The 19,063-nt window shown below is 42.1% G+C and overlaps 1 protein-coding gene and 1 non-coding gene across 4 annotated transcripts in view; both read left to right on the forward strand.

Annotated features, from left to right (window-relative positions):
* Positions 1 to 1,245: 1,245 nt before the first annotated feature.
* B4GALT5 (beta-1,4-galactosyltransferase 5) overlaps positions 1,246 to 19,063 on the forward strand; it is an 81,269-nt gene continuing 63,451 nt past the window's right edge. The window contains exon 1 of one of the 3 annotated variants that reach the window (XM_036244797.1): positions 1,246 to 1,465. In XM_036244797.1, the coding sequence (XP_036100690.1) occupies positions 1,351 to 1,465 (115 nt within the window). In that variant the 5' untranslated portion in view covers positions 1,246 to 1,350. Of the gene's footprint in view, positions 1,466 to 2,669; positions 2,695 to 5,361; positions 5,387 to 19,063 lie in introns of those variants that run through there. The other 2 variants (XM_036244802.1, XM_036244801.1) reach the window with 2 other exon arrangements.
* On the forward strand, positions 17,143 to 17,279 carry LOC118619462. Its single transcript, XR_004957237.1, has one exon. It is a non-coding gene; the product is annotated as a small nucleolar RNA SNORA5 (small nucleolar RNA).

Here is a 19,063-nt window from a genome sequence, read left to right on the forward strand (position 1 = left end):
CACTATTCTATGGCATAGGATACCAATTTGCCTGCAGGATGATAATTAGGGGCCAGATGGAATGACGAAGCAATTACAACCTAGTGGTTAAGGATCTGCCTTGGGAGATAGGTCAATTTTGATTTGAGGCCTTACAGCAAGGGTTGGGTGAACTGCTCCTCCCTCTAGGAGTCTGTTTCTTTTTCTTTTTTAACCATAGGAATAATAAGAGCACATGTCTCAGGGATGTTGCGGGGATGTAATAAGATAAGTAAAACCCAGTGTCTCTCAACATATGTCTTCACATTGATAACTGTTATCATTACACTCCTTATGATTCTGTGGGATGTGGATGCTGCTTGGAGTTCCAACCTCATGGTGCTTCTCTCCCTATCTTAGGGGAGTCAACCCGGGGACAGATGAGGCTTTTTAACCTCAGGCTTCGGCATCTGCTATTCACCCTTTTATGACTCAGTTCCTGTCACCTGCTCACTTTGGCCTTGCTTGACTCCATTCGCCTGCCTCCCAACATGTTCTCCTGTTTTCTTGTGTTCCTAGAATTTATCAATTTATCAGTACCAGATATTATGAACTGATCTGTTTCTTTTTCTCCTTCCATTGTTTTTTTTTTTTTTTTGGTGGTACGCGCCCCTAGCGGGAACCGAACCTGGGACTCTCTGGTCCGCAGGCCAACACTCAACCGCTGAGCCGAACAGGCCAGGGCTCTCCTCCCATTTGATGTAAGTTGCGAGAAGACACAGATTTTGTCCGTTTTGCTCTTCGTAGCCTCGCTAGCGGCAGGAACGGTGTCTGGCCTGGGTCGGACGTTCTATAAATGGGGAACTGAATGAATGAGTGAATGAATGAAGGCGGGTACCGAGCTCCCGCGTCTGCAATCCCAGGTCGCGCTGCACCTGGCGACCAGCCGCTTCAGACATTGCAGACGGTCCCTTGGCTCCCGGGCTGGGGGTGCCAAGGCGCGGAGCTAACGGGCCCTTGAGCGACGCTCCCCGAAAGCCTGGGCGGTGGCCGCGCCGGGAGAGGGGCTGTCGCCATTTGGCGACGTTCCCTGCGGGCCGCCAGGCAGCCGCGGGGGCCCGGCGGCGCTGGCCCCGCCCCGCCCCGCCCCCGCGGCCCGCTCCGCCCCCGCCGCTGCGCTCGCTCAGGGCCGCTCCGGCCCCCGCTCGCTCATGTATCCCGGCCCGCGGCGGCCGGCGGCTGGGAGCGGCGAGGCGGCGGGCGGCGGCGGCAGCGAGACCCGGGAGGTGGTGGCCGAGGCCCAGGCGGCGGCGGCGGAGGCCGAGGAGGCGGCGGACGGGAAGCGGCGCGAGCAGGCCCGGCCCGGCCCTCCGGCGGCCGCCCGGCTGCAGCATGCGCGTCCGCCGGGGGCTGCTGCGGTTGCCGCGCCGCTCGCTGCTCGCCGCGCTCTTCTTCTTCTCGCTCTCGTCCTCGCTGCTCTACTTCGTCTATGTGGCGCCCGGCATAGGTAGGAAGGGGCTGGGACCCGGGGGGTGCCGCTCTGGCCTCGAGGGGCCCGGAGTCCCTGCCCCGCCCCGAGGGGACCCAGGCCCTCGCCGGGCCCCCGGCCCGCAGCCGACCCCGAGCCCGGCCCTCGGGAGACGCCGGGACATTCCCGCCCTCTGCGCCCCGACGGGCTCCGGAACTCCTCCCCCCGCCCCACCGCGCCAGCCTCCTGCCTCCCAGCCCCATCCCGCTGCGAACGCCGCGTGCTCTCGGACCCCTCTGGATGCCCGACAGCCCTTCCCGCCCTGCCTCCCTAGAGCCCTCACTTCCCGGTTCCCGGCTCAGGAGCTCGCGCGCCGCCGCCCCCGGGGTCTCCGGGAGCCCCCGTTCCCGGCATTCCGTGCATCCCGAACCTCCGGCCCGCTCGCGGGTCCTCGCCCAGCCGCCAGACCCTGTGCCCGGCTCTGGGGGCGCCTCGCCTTCCCTGTTGCCATCCATCTTCCCCTCCCGCCTCCTCGGTGGCTCCACCGTTTCCTGCTCATTCTCCCTTCCCCGTCTTCCCTCCACTTTCCCCCGTTCATCCCCCTCCAGGTCCTCCCAACACACACGTTCTCTTCCTGGTGGCCCGGTCCCGTCCTCGCCCGGTGGTACTCCTCCATCCCCCTATGGAGTCCACCCTCCATTCAGTCTCCTAGCTCGGTGAGCACCGAGCCTTCGGGCTCTCTCTGCCCAGCCCCGCCCCGCCTACCCCCAAGGGCACACTCTTTCACCCCACCCACCTTAGCGGGCCCCCCCCCCCCCCCGCACCTCTCAAACCCCCACCCTGCGGTCCTCTGCCAGTTTCCTCCTGAATGTAGACTTAGGTGCTGTCTGCGCTCTTATTTTTCTTTCACTTTTGCCCTCTCCTAGCCTTGAGGGTAGAAGGTCGCCCCTCAGCATTCTAGGGTGCCTGCTCTGGGGTCAGAAGGGACTTTTTAATTGGCCCTAGAGGAGGAGCTATAATAAGGGCCCTGGGGAAAGGGTGTCAGGTGGGAAGGAGGAGAATGGAGAAAAGATGGGATGGGTACTCACTCTTCTCAAAGCCATATTCTTTAAAGGAAAGACACCCACTGAGGCACCTGACCCTGCCCAAGACTTTATAGGACCATCTAGGTCGTGGAGGGAGATTAGAAGGAACTACAGCAAGAGCGTTAAGGTCAGAGGACATTGAGGTCAGACTTGGATTTGAGTGCTTGCCCTGTATGACCTTGGGTAAGTTATTAAACCTCAGCTTTTCTCCTCTGTAAAATGGGATAGTAAACCTAACCTCATGGGACTTTAAGGATGGCAGTAGATAGATTTCCGTTTAAAACATTTATCACTGTACCTGATGCATCGTTTTCATTCAAAACAAAAAACTGGAGAAAGGGGAGTAGATGGAAGGTTTCAGGAATGAATTTGCCTGACTTAACATCACCATGGGACTCTAGAGAAAACCTCAGTTTAGAGCGAAAAATGAGCAGGAGATGCTGTTGGGGGTGGTGCAAGGAGAGTAAATTCTGCCAGAAAAAGTCTGGATTGCCCTGGCCGTTTTGGCTCAGCGGTTAGAGTATCGGACTGCGGACCGGAGAGCCCCGGGTTCGGTTCCCGCCAAGGGCGCGAACCTCGGTTGCAGTTTGTCCCCAGCCCCGGTTGAGGGTTGTGTGGGTGGCAGCCAGTGGGTGTTTCTCTCACACCCATGTTTCTCTATCTTCCTTCTTCTCTCCCTCCCGCTCTGTCTGAAGATGAATGCATGGCCTCAGGTGAGGATTAAAAAAAAAGTCTAGATTAGTTGGATGTTAGGAAAAGGTTGGTGGTTTAATTAACTATAGAGAAATACCCTGTAGGATTGTAGTGTGACTAGTGCCATTTTCTGTTGACCTGTCAACACTGAACTAGCTGAATAGAGAAATTTCTAGATAGAGCAGGAGATTCTCTCCTGATTTTTTTTTTTTTTACTTGATGGTTAGTGTTGATGGTTTGTACTATAAGCTTGGTATAGGAAGATAGAACAGGCAACATAAGATTGCCCTAGGAAAAGCATCCCTCTAGAAAGCCAGAGAATATAGCCTGATGGATCAGTAGACAGAAATTTTGGTAGAACAAGAACACGTTGAGTAATTAGTAGAATTAATTGAGAATAGTTCATTAGCATATTGGATATGAGACTCTGATAAAAATGGTTGTGAAATGATGGTTTTGGACCTAGAGGCAGTCTTGGAGCCATAACCCCTTTTGTGAAAGTGACAGGTTATTTCTGCTGTGGGTGCATAAATCAGCCATATCTAAATGGAAAAATATATCCCACTGGGATGGTAATCACCCTTTTGATTAGAAGGATTAGAAGCCAAATTCTCCAACAGAAATGGAACTTATCAACTTAATTAAAATTCCTCAGTGGTAGATTTTTAGGTCAGTGGAACCCTAGTGAAAAGTGATGGGCTTCTACCATGCTTAGATTCCTATATCACTGATCACTGAAAAGGCTGGAAAGCACTCAAATTTTTCATTGTATATCCTTAAATGTGGGTCCTCTAAAGACAGATCTGCTTAGGATTTAAGTTCTGTTAGTGGGAGAGGAAGTGCTGGAAAAAGGATGTGGAGTGGTTTTAGGGTTCATGAAAGCATGGTTGTTACATTTAGCCAGTTGGATGGCTTTTACTTGACTTTCCTGTTAAATGAGCTTAATTTTTCAAATGATCAGGTTTGTACAGAGCAAAATCTTTTCAAAAGGTTAAGACAGTCTAGAAAACTAGAAGGTTTTATGTGCTTTGGGATATGAAGACCTTATTTGAGATGATTATTAAAATGAGCTTAGAAAATAATATTAGGTCAAACCATATGAAATTTCTGTTTTTGCAGGGCAAATACAGTTGTATATAATGGCAGTTTGCAATGGCTCAACCTAATACAATTCCAAGTAATGACAATTGTTTTCTGGCATAATGGAAAGTGTCAGACTTGTATGTCCTTCCAGGTTTAATTTTTTCCAGTCCTTGCTTTTGATTTGCTTTTATATACCCTGTGGCCACATTCTGCTCAAAGGCTAAAGAGAAATCATCAGTCCAAGAGTGTGTTACAACTGTATTCAGAAATAGGTAAACTTGACTTTGAGATGGAAAAAATCATGTTGGTTCTAAAAGTTTTAAAGTTGTTCATATAATATAACCCAGCCACGATTTCCGCCTAAGCCATTAATTTAGTACTTTTGAGATCTAATGCAAGCTCTTAACATCAGTGACTCATAGTTTCAGAGCAAAGGGAATTTTTCCTGGATTTGAGGGTCATCAGTAATGGGGTGATGGTACTATTTGACCGAGGAAATTGGATGTGAGGAAAATTACTAAATATGACAATAGTGTATTTAAGTACTTTCAGCTACTTTAATATCCCCATCCCAATCCAATTAGTTTTTTTCTTTTTTTAATATGGCTTCATTGGACATTATGTTTTGTTGTTGATTCAAAAGTAATGTTTTAGATCAGCAGTTTGAAAGTAGAAATGAAAAGGATGGGGCAGAAAGTATGGCGAAAGTGGTGGCTTCGGAAAAGGAAGAGGAAAGTGTTATGGTGATGCCTCTTTTCTCCAGTCCTTTCTGTCCCACAGTCTGAGTGATTTTTGTTTATTTAATCACTTATTTTACTTGCAATGTTGAAATATCTCTATTCCTTTCAGGGTTCTGAAGAAAACTTTGAACTTATTTATGATCCTTTACCTTCAAAAAGACCTAAGAGTTCAGAGTACTTCCATATTCCATTTTAGAAGATACGTGAACTATTTATAGCTGTACATACAAAGTGCTGATTTAAAAACATCTTAATAAGTTTATGATGCTGTCATATGGGAAGGTTGTATCGAGGTTACTGACCTTTGTAAATTGTTAAACGTTGCCAATTTTGAGAGAAGTGCCTGTGCATGGCTAGAGGTAATAATCTATGCATTGATGAAATTTTATTAATTGCACTTTTACCGTTTAAACTAATTTTTCTTTTGCCCTTTGGTCATTGAGGAAAGGAAATGGGGAATGGTTTTTCCATTTTGGCCTGCGTAGTTCCAAGAAAAGTTTGATTTATGCCTGGCTTTTGCAAAGTAGGAACCAGTAATTCTAATCCCACCTGACTTGACCAGATGACCTTGAGCAAGTCATTTGATTCTCTGATCTTATACTTGGCACAAAAAACAAAGCTGGTTGAAAACTAGAACTACGTCTTAATCAAACTTTTAATGAATTGTTTTTTTTACATATAGAAAGTTGAAACTTCATTCACATTCTATACAAATATTGGACTTAAGATTTTAGATAAGATAACATGCTTTATATAATCAAATGCAACTTTTTCTGATAACTACAGGACAATTTCAGGTTTCCCTCCAGTTAAGTATTGTATGAAAATAGTCTTTTGTTGTTGTTTCTCACATGAAAATGTGCTCTGTTAGGCCTCCATGCACTTAGTTCTTGAGCTTTTCTGGGATGAAATAAATGTGGTACAGTGTGGGTTATTTTATTTTAGAAAATTAAGAAGCCTCACTCTCTTAAAGACACCCCCTGCCTCCATATGTGTCTGCATGTGCACACTCACATTTTCTTTGAGTATTGAGTCATGTCATTCTTCTTAGGAGGAAACCATATTTGGAGAACAGGTTGAAGTTATAAATCTGAACAGCACCCATGACCAGGACTTTGGTCATGTTTTATGTCCTCTCTGCAGAATTTTGCTATGTTGGAAACAAGGTCTGGGGTTTGGAGTTGAAACGTCTTTAACAGTGAACATCTGCTAGACTTGGCCAGTCTTTGGAAGCAGCCGGTCAGACCGTATCAGTTACTTTTCCAGGCCATCGATACTCAAGCCAGTCGATGATTCTGCTCCAGTCCAATTTCCTACCCTGTGCTTGACAGGCCAGTGGGAACAGCATATAATAAATCACCAGGAAGGAAGGTCTCTTAGTGTTGCCATGACTCGTTAGAGCTCTCAAGGGAGTAGGAGTTTCAAAGCCATAGAAGCCAAAATGCTACTGACCTTCTTGCTCTAATTTTACAGTTTTTTAGATCATGGAAGATATGTTGAACACATTGAACCATATAAAGCAAACAAAACTTTAGCAAGCAAGAAGGAATGTGATGCTGCTGAGGCCTGTCAAAGAAATAGAGAAAACTGGAAATTAACGTTGGTCAAGATAAAAGATAATCTGAAGCAAACAGATTGGGTGTTGGTTTAAAAGACATTAATTTATGGCGCTATCATGAAACGAGGGAGGCTTGTGTGTACTATTAGTGAAAGGGCAGTTACTCTTTAGTTTCCAATACTAACCAAATAAATGAATGCGTTTCTTTACACACTATGTGTATTTTTGTAGAAAGTTGTGAGAATATTAAAGAAATTTAAGATCTGTGGGTCAGTAATACAGTATTTGAGTGTTTACCTATCATGTTACCAACTATAGGAGATATTTGAATTCTAGACTTTTGACTGCTTCTTTTGTAGGTGATCACATAAGCCTGTGTTGAGTCATTAACTTGCCTAAAGTAGAAAATTATAACATATCCCTGAGGCATATACAATATGGTTGAAAAGACAAGATTAACCAAAAGAAACCGCTAGAGAAAAATAGAAGACAGTATGTAATCAAGTGCTAAATTGTATGATACTGACCCTTAATGAGATGGGGGTTCAGACACAGGTATTCATTCCTTTATTCAACAGATAGATTTTTTGAGTGTCTCCTCTTCTCAGGTACTCTTTTGGGTATTGGGCAGTCTAGAAATGAATATGGTAGAACATTTCTGGGTGTTTTTGCCCTTGTGGTGCTTTTGTTCTAAAGGGAGACAACATTATATATACATGACAGTGGCAGGAGTGACTGAATGTCTGCGATTGAGTGGTTAGTTAGGGACAGTCTGGTTGAAGAGGTGATATTTGACTTGACAGGGTAGAGCCAGTCACTCACAGATCTAGGGGGTGGTTTGGAGGGGGGGTGGTTGAGGGGCACTCAGCACATGGAAAGGCCCTGAGGCAGGGGTGAGCTTAAGTGAAGGTCGACTAGATTTTGTGAGTGAGGAGTGTTAGGAGATGAGTTCAGAAAGGTAGGAGGGGTCAGGACCCTGTAGGCCATGGTAGAATAGGACTGAACTTCAACTTAGAAATCAGCCAGATCTAGGTTTGAATCAGCCCTGAGTGGGCAAATCATTTTCAGTTTTCTTATCTGCCGAATGGAGGATACTTTCTTTCTGAGTGTTGTGAGAATTAAAGGGAACATGAATGTAAAATGGCTTAACATAGAGCTTGACACAAAACTCTATATTTGTAATTATTATTTATAACCATAGAAGATGGTACTACACTGAGAGTTAGGAGGATTGGGCTCCAGTCTGACTTGGCCAATAACTAGATATAAGCTTTTACTTAAATTTTCTCATCTATATACTTAGTTAATTGGACACATTCTAGGGTCCCTTTTAGATCTGATATTAACATGATTCTGAGCAAGTATGAGTTGAACCTTGAAGTATAAAAAGAAATAGTGACTTCTGTCACTATTAAAATGAAAAGACAACTCCATTTTTAAAAGTTTAGATTTCTCATTAACTTAGTCTCCCACCTCTGATGAAATATTGAGTCAGATCCGCTGCTGCTGCTGGAATGGTGGTGTTTGTGTGTAATTGTCATGCTTCGCCGTTTTGCTTTTTGGGGTGAATGGCAAAGTTTATGCTGCAATGCTATTGTTTTAGGACATATATCTTAAAAAGAAGACTTAGGATTTCTACATTGAAGTCTGTCTTTGAAGTTGTTACAAAGAAAGGAGAAAGAAAAGAAATTTGTGTTGTCTTGGTCAAAGGGAAAAACTAAACGAATTTTGTGGAAGTATCTTCTGGATGTTAAGACCCCCTCTCCAGCCCACCCCCCACCCCTTTGTCCTCGGGGTAATCCTTTTAAGTTTTAAGCTGCTAAATCAGTCCTTTCCTCTAGCTTCACGCTTTTACTTTTAAGCATGAAACAGAGCCCTGGACTCATTAGCTCCTGCCCCATCCTCAGTCCTCTAGGTAACTGGATGTTAAATGAAAATGAATATTACATTTTGACCCAGTAATTCTTTTCATATTGTGGCTTTATACATTCATACCTCCTGCTGATCCTGTGAATTCAGTGTTTTCCCAAGCATAGGAATCACACTGAATAATTGAAAGTGCTTTCTCTTCTCAAATTTCCCCTTTGCCTCCCTTCTTTTGTTAGTTTGCGTAAGCACTTATTAGACTCTAGGTATTGTTCCTCCTCCTTCCCAGGTTACAGAAGTATACAGGTACTCTGCAGCCACCAGGAGGGAACCTGGTCATTGTTTCTGAGGTACCTTGGTTACTGTCATCAATTATAAACAGTGCTTTGAGGCAATTAGTGACCTAATTACGAAGATGAAAAATGTTGTGTAGTATCAAGTACAGGAAAGTGTACATTGTAGGAAAGCTCAGTGTTGTGTTTGAAAACTTAAATTAATCTAGGGTATACTAGTGAGCACAACTGTTTGTTATTATTAAAAAGCTATAACACATTTAAATATCAGTACAAAGGGAACTGTGTTTTTCACCCTCCAGGTGGTCCTCAAAGTATGATTAGTAGTCTTTTAAACTTCCTTAATTCTCATGTGTTGAAAACCCCTAAAATTAGATGGAAAAATGGGAGTATTTTTTCCTCATAGAACTGCTAATTGCTCCATTTTGAGGAGTTCTGCTTTTAGGCACAAAGACTAAGTTATATTCATGATTGTGATGTGTGTATTTTCTGATCAGTAGACCATTGGCTGATGAAGGTCAGAAAATAGTGTTTTTCTAAATGTGTTGTGGTCATGTTTGTATAGTTAAAAAAAAAACACTTTTATTCCAGTTCAGAAAAATGACAAAATTGCCAATTTAAGGAAGTAAACCAGATGGAGCAAAGATGATAGTACATTGGCTTTAGGATTCTTAATGTACTTATTTTGAATCTGTGTCGTTTAATCCTCACCCGAGGATATTTTTCCATTCATTCATTTTTTTTTTTTTTTTTTTTGAGATAGAGTAGAAGGGAGGAAGGAGAGGGAGAGAGAGACAGAGAGAGAGAGAGACATTGATGAGAGACACATATTGATTGACTGCCTCCTGCAAGACCCCTGACTAGGAATGGGGCCAGGGATCGAACCTACAACTCCGGTACGTGTCCTTGACTGGAAATTGAACCCTAGACCCTTTGGTCGGCAGGCTGACACTCTAACCACTGAGCAACTGGCCAGGGCTCTGTGTCTTTTAAGCAAAAGCTTGTGCTCATTTTATCCATATCCTCATAATTTATAGAGTAATGATAGGGAAGTTTTCTGGATTGAAATTTTTTTGTGCCTAGGATAGTGCCTACTACATTATATACACTTAAATATTTAATGATGTGAGTGAAGAAACTGTTGCCTGGGCAAGCCAGCCTCTTCATTGTTGGATTGCATTTACTTGGGGGGGGGGGGGGCTTCCTGTATTAATCCTGATTTTGAAGTGACTTGGAATTCATTTTGCCCCAAAGTACTTTGTACTTTTTTTCCCCTTGCTGTTTTGTGTGTGTGTGTGTGTGTGTGTGTGGGGTAAATATATATATATATATAAAAAACATAAAGTTTGCCATGTATTTTAATCATTTAAGTGTGCAATTCAGGGGCATTAATTACATTCACAATATAATGTAACCATCATCACTATTTCCAAAAATTTTCATCACCCTAAACAAACTTTGTTACTGTTAAGCAATAACTTTCCCCACCCCAATCTAGTTCCTATCTCTGTGAATTTGCCTTTTCTGGGTACTTCATATAAGTGAATCATATTTGTCCCTTTGTGTCTGGCTTATTCCACTGGGCATGACGGTTTCAAGATTCATTTATGTGGTAGTTTTAGCATATGTCAGAACTGCATTCTTTTATGGCTGAATAATATTCCATTGTATGTATTCATCTGTTGATGAACACTTGAATTGTTTCTACCTTTTGGCTATTGTGAATAATGTTGCTATGAATTTTGTTGTACAAGTATGTGTTTGAGTCTCTGTTTTCAGTTCTTTTGGGTATATACCTAGGAGTGGATTTGCTGCATCATATGGTAATTCTATTTAATTTTTTTCAGAACTGCTAGGCTTTTCCACAATGGTGGCACCAATTTACATTACTAACAGCAGTGTATGTGAGTTCCAGTTTGTCCACATACTGGCCTACACTTGTTATTTTCGGTTTTTTCTTTCTCTTCTTTTGAGGCATCCTAGTAGGTGTGAAATGATAGCTCATTGTGGTTTTGCTTTGCATTTCCTTAATGACCTAAATACTGTTGAGCACCTTTTCACGTGTTTATTGGCTATTTGTATATCTTGTTTGGAGAAATGTCTATTCTGGTCCTTTGGTGTTAAGTTGTGTGGTTTTTTTTTTTCCTTCTGGTTCTTTGAACTCTAGTTGATAATTCTTCATTCACCAGAGCCTTCTGTTTTCCCATGCCTCACCAGTCCATGGCACAGGCACATGATGGCAGGTGGTGATGAGAAATGGGGCTGCCAGGATGGTCCCTGGATGACTAGGAGGTGTGTGATGTGAGCACAGGACCCCCCGCCCCCCATTTCCTTCAAAACATTATCAGAGAATGAAGAGAGTGCTAAAGAATGAGGAAATAGAAAAATCCAACATGTAAAAAACCTGCTGGAATCCTGCACACACACAACTCCTGTGATAAAATTTGGCAGTTTGATTTTTTCCCCCTGGTATCAGCTGAACTTCAAAAGTATTTATTTAAATGTGAGTGATAACTGGTAGTGATTAAAAACAGGTGGGTACTTAGAAAATTTTTATATTTTGGGGTCTGTGATAAAAGAAAAAAATTATAACTTGGCTTTGCATTTGCCTGGTTTGGTTATTTTCTTAAAGCTAACTTCATTCATTTACTCTCTACATGTAACACTCCTACAGTTGCTACTTGGGGGTACAGTGATGAATGAAGCTGACATCGTATCTCTGTTGCTGTTTATTTTTAATTTTCACCTGGAGAGATATTTTTTTTATTGATTTTTAGAGCAAGAGAAAGGGAGAGGGAGAGACAGAGAGAGAAACATTGATTGGTTGCCTCCTGTATGTGCCCTGACTGCGGATCAAACCCGCAACCGGGTGTGTGCCCTGACTGGGAATCAACCTGTGACCCTTCGGTGCACAGGACAATGCTGCAACCAACTGAGCCACACCAGCCAGGGCTCTGTTACTTTTTAAGTCTTTGGCTAGGGAGCACAACTGTGGGTTATTAAAAAATGCTCAGAGTTTTGAGTGATTTTATACTCCTGGACAGATGTGTTCAATTGAGGGTCAGTTGGTGTTAACATTTTTTTTGGTACATGCCCCTAGCGGAACCAAACCCGGGACTCTCTGGTCCGCAGGTCAATGCTCCAACCGCTGAGCCAAACTGGCCAGGGCTGGTGTTAACATTTCTTAATTGCCAGGAATAATAGTGTTTTTACTGAATATATTTTTTATTGGTTTTTTTTTTTTAAAAGAGGAAGGGACAGGGAGAGAGAGAAACATCAATTGGCTGCTTTCCACATGCCCCCTACCAGGGATTGAGCCCACAACCCTGGTCACGTGCCCCCACTGGGAATCGAACCAGTGACCTCTTGGTGTATGGGAGGACACTCAGTCCACTGAGCCACACTGATTGGGCAAAGAGTGAATATATTTTAATTGTAGATATTTAAGACAGTAAAAAATATTTTAAGAAATTTTTGAAAAGACAATTAGTTTAATGTCTTACCCCATTGGGCCTATTGGTTGTGCCTGTTCTTGGCAGGGATTAGTGGTAGTGGGTAGTGGTGGTGTTCGTATTTATAGGAAATGTTTCTGCTATTTATCTCCTGAATAGTGCTGGTGATGAGCAGTGACCTGAAATTTCTTTTTCTTTTTTTTTATCCTCACCCAAAGACATTTTTTCATTTTTTGTTCAGATAGAGTGGGAGGGAGAGAGAGGGAGAGAGAGACAGGGACACATCGAGTGGCTGCCACCTGCACGACCCAACCAGGGTCGGGGACAAACTGCAGCCGAGATACGTGCCCTTAGCGGGAACCGAACCCGGGTGTCTCTGGACTGCAGGCTGACGCTCTAACTGCCTAGCCAAATCGGCCAGGGTTGAAGTTTCTTAATAACACTGATGTTCTTGGGACCAGTGGAGGAGGGATGCATTTATATACTGAGGCCTCTCCCCTTAGACCTTGAAGAGTGTCAGACCTAGAAGACTGGCACTTAGTAGGTGCTCAGGAAGTATTTGTCAGACACGATGTATTTTGTATCCTGTTCTTCAGTGCCTCTCATTGCTCTTAGGATAAAATTCAAACTTCTTATTGTAGTTTATAAGGCCTATAAGGCCTTTGTTGACCTGGCCTCTGCCTCCCTCCCTCTCCAGCTTCTTTGTGCTACTTCTCTCCCTTCCCTCCGGCCACGAGGGCCTTCCTGGTTTCCAGCACAGACAGGCTCCGTCCTTGTCTTTTTCACTGGCTAACTCCCGTACTCCTGCTCGTCCTCAGACCTCTCATTCAGTGTTCAGCACATGGGCCACATCTCTCTGGTTCATTGTTGTAGCTCTGGTGCCTAGAATACTATTTTGGCATACAGTAGATGCTCGATGAATATTTTGCTAAGTCAGTGAAGTAAAGTTGAGGCAGAAAATCTGAGGTCCTAAAAGGTACGACTAGCCAGTTCCCTGCTCATTTGGGTAAGTTAAAGGTGAACGTACTAACTATTAAGACTTCAAGGTGAGAAACTAAAAGGATGAAATAAAAACGTGATGGATTTGTAAAAATGTTAATTATAATTGAAAGTATGATTCATAGCATAGTTTCAGATTAATTAAGCCCAGTGCAGTCAGATGTTTGGTTATTTTGGGGCCTGATCTGTGGGCAGATGACAGGTAGGACTTTTAAAGTTTTACCCATTTAGGATTCAACATGGACTTGAACCCCTTTAAGCGCTCTTGTAACATGCATATGATAATACTTTCAAATTGAAAATCACAAGTGAATGTATTAATGGTTTTTCTTGTTCCTAAACTTGAAATTTAGATTAAAAAATTGATAGATATAGGAAAGCAATCAGTCTTCATTTAGGATGGTGCAGATACAAGAATTCTAATACATTGCTAGGAACCTGGTTTCTGATTTTTAGTTACAAAAATATTTAGATTGCCTGGCCAGTGTGGCTCAGTGGTTGAGTGTTGACCCATGCACCAAGAGGTTGGCAGTTCGATTTCTGGTCAGGACACATACCCAGGTTGTGGGCCTGATTCCCAGTGTGGGGACATGCAGGAGGCTGCTGATTGCTGTTTTTCTCTGTCACTCTCTTTCTCTTCCTCTTCTTTCCTCTTTCTCTAAAAATAAATTTAAAAAAAGAGAAAGTAAGTCTGTTATTCATAAATGGCTAGTCTTTAGTGCTCCAAACTATAGGATGGTGGAAATAACCTTGCCTCTTGCTAAGATTATTTTTCAGTAAAAGGTTGAGCTTGACTAGTGTCAGGCCGGCACCTGTAAGTTGCTTTGTCTAAAAGGGACAGGTGGAATCCTTCATTGTGCGGTTCTCTCTCTCTCTCTCTGTGCTCTGTGTGTGTGTGTCTGTGTATCTGAATGTGAGAGTGGGAGAAAGTGAAATGTTTTTGGTTTTGGTGTTGGTTTGATTTTCTGTTTCATTGTTGGCTTGGTGTGCCTGGCATTTTCATTTTGGTTTTAAGTATCTAGAAATCTTTAGATTTGTGTGAATTAAAATATTTGAGTTTATTTGAATTTTATTTGTTACTAGGAGTAAGAGATACTTTTTTTGGTTGGCTTTATGTTTAAGATAATGTTTTTCCTTAATTATTACTATTTTTTATAGAAAATGTCACACATACCAAAGTAGAGTGAATAATAATAGTACAATGAACCCTCATGAACAAAGGTAATTTTTTGATGTGACATTTATATATTTATGAAAAATATAAAGGTGATAGGGCCCAAAGGTCCGTCCACCCCTATCCCCAAACCCCCAAAAAGCAAAATAAAACATAAGTACAAACTTGGGCTAATTTATCTGGATTTTTAAATCTTTTGAATGATTGGATTTAAATTTTGTTCAGATGTGTAGTTCATCCAGTTTTTGGAATGAGTGTTTCTTAATGTGTAAAAAGGGAAGACCAACAGTCTATCAACACAGGATTACTGTGAGGCTTCTGTTATTTAAAAAAAATTTTTTTAATCCTCACTGGAGGACATTTTTCTGTTTATCATCAGATAGAGTGCGGGGATGAGGGAGGGGTGTGAGAGAGAGAGAGAGAGAAACATTGATGTGAGAGAGACACATTGACTGGTTACCTCCTGCATGACCCAACCAGGGCCAGGGACGAACAAAAACCGAGGTACGTGCCTTTGACCGGAATCGAACCCTCAATTCATTGGTTAGTGGACCGACACTCTAACCTAGCTGAGTCAAACCGGCCACAGCCTATTTTTTAAAAAATTTTATTTCTTCATTTGAGGCACACACATACACACACACATTAACCCATTGCTCCACCCATTCATGCAATCATTGATTTATTCTTGTATGTGTCCTGACTGGGGATTGAACCCACAACCTTGGTGTATCTGGGTGATGCTCTAAACAGCCAGGGCTACTGTGTGGTTTAAAGGAAAGAATATGTGTTAGATGTTTACAAGTCTTAGTGCTAGATAGTTATTCAACAGATAAATGTCTTCTTCCTCTTTTACACTTCCTTAATCACAGTGCTCATTTGGAATAGAGAAAGGGGAGAAGGAAACTTCCTGCTAGTGTTAGCAACTCTGATGAACTGGTACATGGTAGAGCAGGGTTGAAGCAGTTAATTACGACAAATTTAATTTATTCCATTACTCTGTCCTTCATTTGAACCCTGGAAATTTAGATATGGAAGAACAAGGGTCAGCATGTTTGCAAAGGATAAGCCTTCCCATGCTGTGGTGGCAGCTCAAAGGCTGTGCTGAGCTGAGCTGGAGGAGCAGGTGCTCTGGGAGGATTCTGAAGGCGCTGAGGTGCCCTGGGAGTAGAGGGTTACTGCTGGCGCATGTACCGCCTGTGTTCTTTTGGTTCCCTTGGCCTTTATTTTTCTGAGACTATATTGCTAATTTCTGTAACTGTTTACCCCAGCTTTGACCAAAGCCAAGTGCAAAGCTTGCAACAGAAAGAATGGCAAAAATACCTCTTTTCAGACTTGTTTTGGCACAGGTTTTTGTGGTGTGTGTTTAGTAGCATTCCCCAGTAGCCACAAATTAAATACCGCTACCAGTTTAATTTGAGTATTGTTAATTCTATGAATTTAGTAGTTCTGTTATTAAAATAGTAAAATACTCTATCTACATAGATTGAGGCTATGGATTCAGGTTGTGTGTTGTATGTGTGAAGAACTGACTCTTTTCATTGTGATACTTGAACAAACACAGAATATTTATATAAGCTTGTGTCGTCAGAAATACCCCAGAATCATGTTTAATTAGGATCTAACAAATGTTACCACCTTTGTTCGGTTGAATGTTTTAAAACTATTAAATCAACTTTAAGAATGATAAAAGGAAATTAAGCAATTTATTCATGATCATCTTTTCATCACAAGTGTTTTCAGTTTTTTTGTTTCTGTCTCATCTTTATATGAACAGAGATATTTGGAAAATTTGCACATTAGGAATTGCTAGGCTGAGAGAACTGATTTTAGAAGGGTTGTAGCAATTTAGTAAATACTGTGTTTGTACTAGAATAACTTCACAATCTCTTTGCTATAACATCTTTTCCTGGTTAGTTCTGTGTTTCCCCACTATAATTTCACATAATGCCTTGATATAAGATTATTTCTGGCAAGAAATTCTTGAAAGGAAAGCTATAAAGAAAACAAACATATTTGTGCCCTGGCCCGTGTGGCTCAGAGGTTAGAGCGTTGGACCTCAGACCAATGATTCGCGGGTTCAATTCCGGCCAAGGGTATGTACTTTGGTTGCGGTTCATCCCTGGCCCTGGTTGGGATCGTGCGGGAGGCAACCAGTCGATTTGTTCCTCTCACTTCGATGTCTCTTTCTCTCTCTCCATCCTCTTCCTCCCTCCCCCTCTTTCTGAAGATAAATAGAAAAATATCCTCCGATGAGAATTAAAAGAAAACATACTTGCTGTGTTTACTGATATATGGAAAACTTGATAGGAAGTTCTAGCCCCTTTGGTAACAAATCGATTTAATCTCATTCCTAAATATTAATAAAATTAAATAGAAGAATTTCAAATTTCTTTAAATGTTCTAACAGTGTGACTAATTTAATACGAAAATATAATATATGCTCTATCTTCTCTCTTTTTTTTTATCCTCACCCAAGTACATTTTTGCATTTATCTTCAGATAGAATGGGAGGGAGAGAGGGAGGAAGAGAGAGAGAGAAACATCGGTGTGAAAGAGACACATCGAGTGGTCACCACCCACACGATCCCAACCGGGGCTGGTGACAAACTGCAACTGAGGTACGTGCCCTTAGTGGGAACCGAACCCGGGACTCTCTGGTCCACGGGCTGATGCTCTAACCGCTGAGCCAAACTGGCCAGGGCTCTGTCTTCTCTTTTGATTGGATTCTACAAAGGAGAAATCAAGGCTTTCTCAGGAACCTACTTGTACTTGCAGCCAAGTCAAATTCAGCCCTCGTTCCCATCATAGCGGGGGCTGGCCCAGACGACTGCCACAGCAAGTACCACAGTTCATGGGCCCTGGGTCCCCGGCCCTGGGACTTGGGGATAAGTTTGGCTGTGGACATGGTAGGGAAAAAAAAGAAACACACTTGTACTTAGTGATTATTTTTCTCCAGTCTGGTATTTTTTTCTCTAGTTTGTCAAGACTAAACTTTTAAAAAAAGTTTATTTATTGATTTGAGAGAGAGAGAGAGAGAGAAACATCGATTTGTTGTTGTACTTATTTATGCATTCCTTGGTTGATTTTTGTTATGTGCCCTCACTGGGGATCGAATTCGCAACCTTGGTGTATCGATTATCTACCCTGCCAGGGCTGGGAATAACTAAACTTTGAATGAGAGGCATCAGTTGAGCAGAAACCAAAGGTTGGACTGCTCTGGCCACATTAAACAGGCAGTATTTCTTTTGTTTTTTTTTCAGATATAGCCATGTGACACAACCTGCCCTTTAAAGCTGTAGTTCAAGGAATTAAATCTGTAGTTTAAGTTTATTTATGGTTTTTTTCTAGACTGCCTCGGGCTTTCCTAGCCCTTTAGAAGATTTCACCTGGAATGTTAGACATAATTAAAACTCAGTATATTCCTTTGCTTTGGAGTTGTTGAAGTTATTAGGTTGAAACTAAATGTGATATTTTCTTTTTTTCCTTTATTCCTATATGTACAGAATAGGGATACTGTTGATGTCCTGCAATTTATTCCTTTTTGTAAACGTGATTATATTAAATACAGTTATGTTATAACATGACTTAAGCATTCCTAAAAATCAACATTTTCTACAAAATTGTTGATTAAAAATCATAGTGCTTATGGAAAAGATGGGATTACAGGCACACACCACTCAAAACTTCATTGGTGCCTTTTTACAAAAAAGGAACCTAATGAAAACAGCAGCAGTTTTACTCATGTGAAATGGGTAAGAAAAACCATAAATAGGTCACTTTACTTTGAAAACACCTGAAGTTTGCTTGTGGAGGTAGGCATCAGAAGGACTGTAATTCATGAGTTGTTGTGAAGTGGTAGGAGGAGGGTTCTCTTAAATACAGCTGAGAGTTGTAACAGATGTGTATGGGGTACCTACTTGGTGAACTCGGGGTGCTAGTAGATGTTTGAGGTGTGTGCTGTTCAGCCAGGTGTCATTTTCTGGATGTTCCTCATGGGCAGAATTGTGGAAAGCAAATGTGAAATTCTAGTTATGTTCATACTGTTCTCAAATATATCAATTGTGTTGGAACAAGTGTGCATTTTAAAAATAAGCATTATAGCAGAACTGTCTATAAGAAAATGTCATGTAATTTGTATAAATACGTAAATTCTTAAAAAAGGATTTAAAAAACATTTTGAAATTTCAGACTTACAGAAAAGTTGCAAATGTATAGTACAGTGACTTTTTCTTGCCCCATCACCCCTAAATGCTAGCATGTGTTTTAAAACTAACAAGGGCATTCCAACAAAGGATAATCCAACCATTAAAGTTAAGAAATTAACATTACATCAAAAAGATCCAGTTCAGAGTCACCCATTGTGTTTAGTTGTCATGTTTTATTAGTCTCCTTCAGGAAAATCTGGAAAACTTCTCTTGACTTTCATGACCCTGACACTTTTGAGGATGACAGGCCAGCTGTTCTGCAGCAAGTCTCTCATTTTGGGTTTGTCCGATGTTGCCTCATGCATGGTTAGATATCACAGATGTATGTCCTTCTGATGCATCCTGTGAGGTGACGCAGATTGTGATTTGTCCCATTGCTGGTGATACTCACTTTAATTACTTGATTAAGGAGGTATCTGCCCAGTTTTCCAACTGTAAAGCGTATCTATTATCTATCTGTCTGTCTGTCTATCTACCTACCTACCT

This window comes from Molossus molossus, unplaced genomic scaffold, assembly GCF_014108415.1.
Source record: "Molossus molossus isolate mMolMol1 unplaced genomic scaffold, mMolMol1.p scaffold_m16_p_6, whole genome shotgun sequence".
Taxonomy (NCBI): Eukaryota; Metazoa; Chordata; class Mammalia; order Chiroptera; family Molossidae; genus Molossus; species Molossus molossus.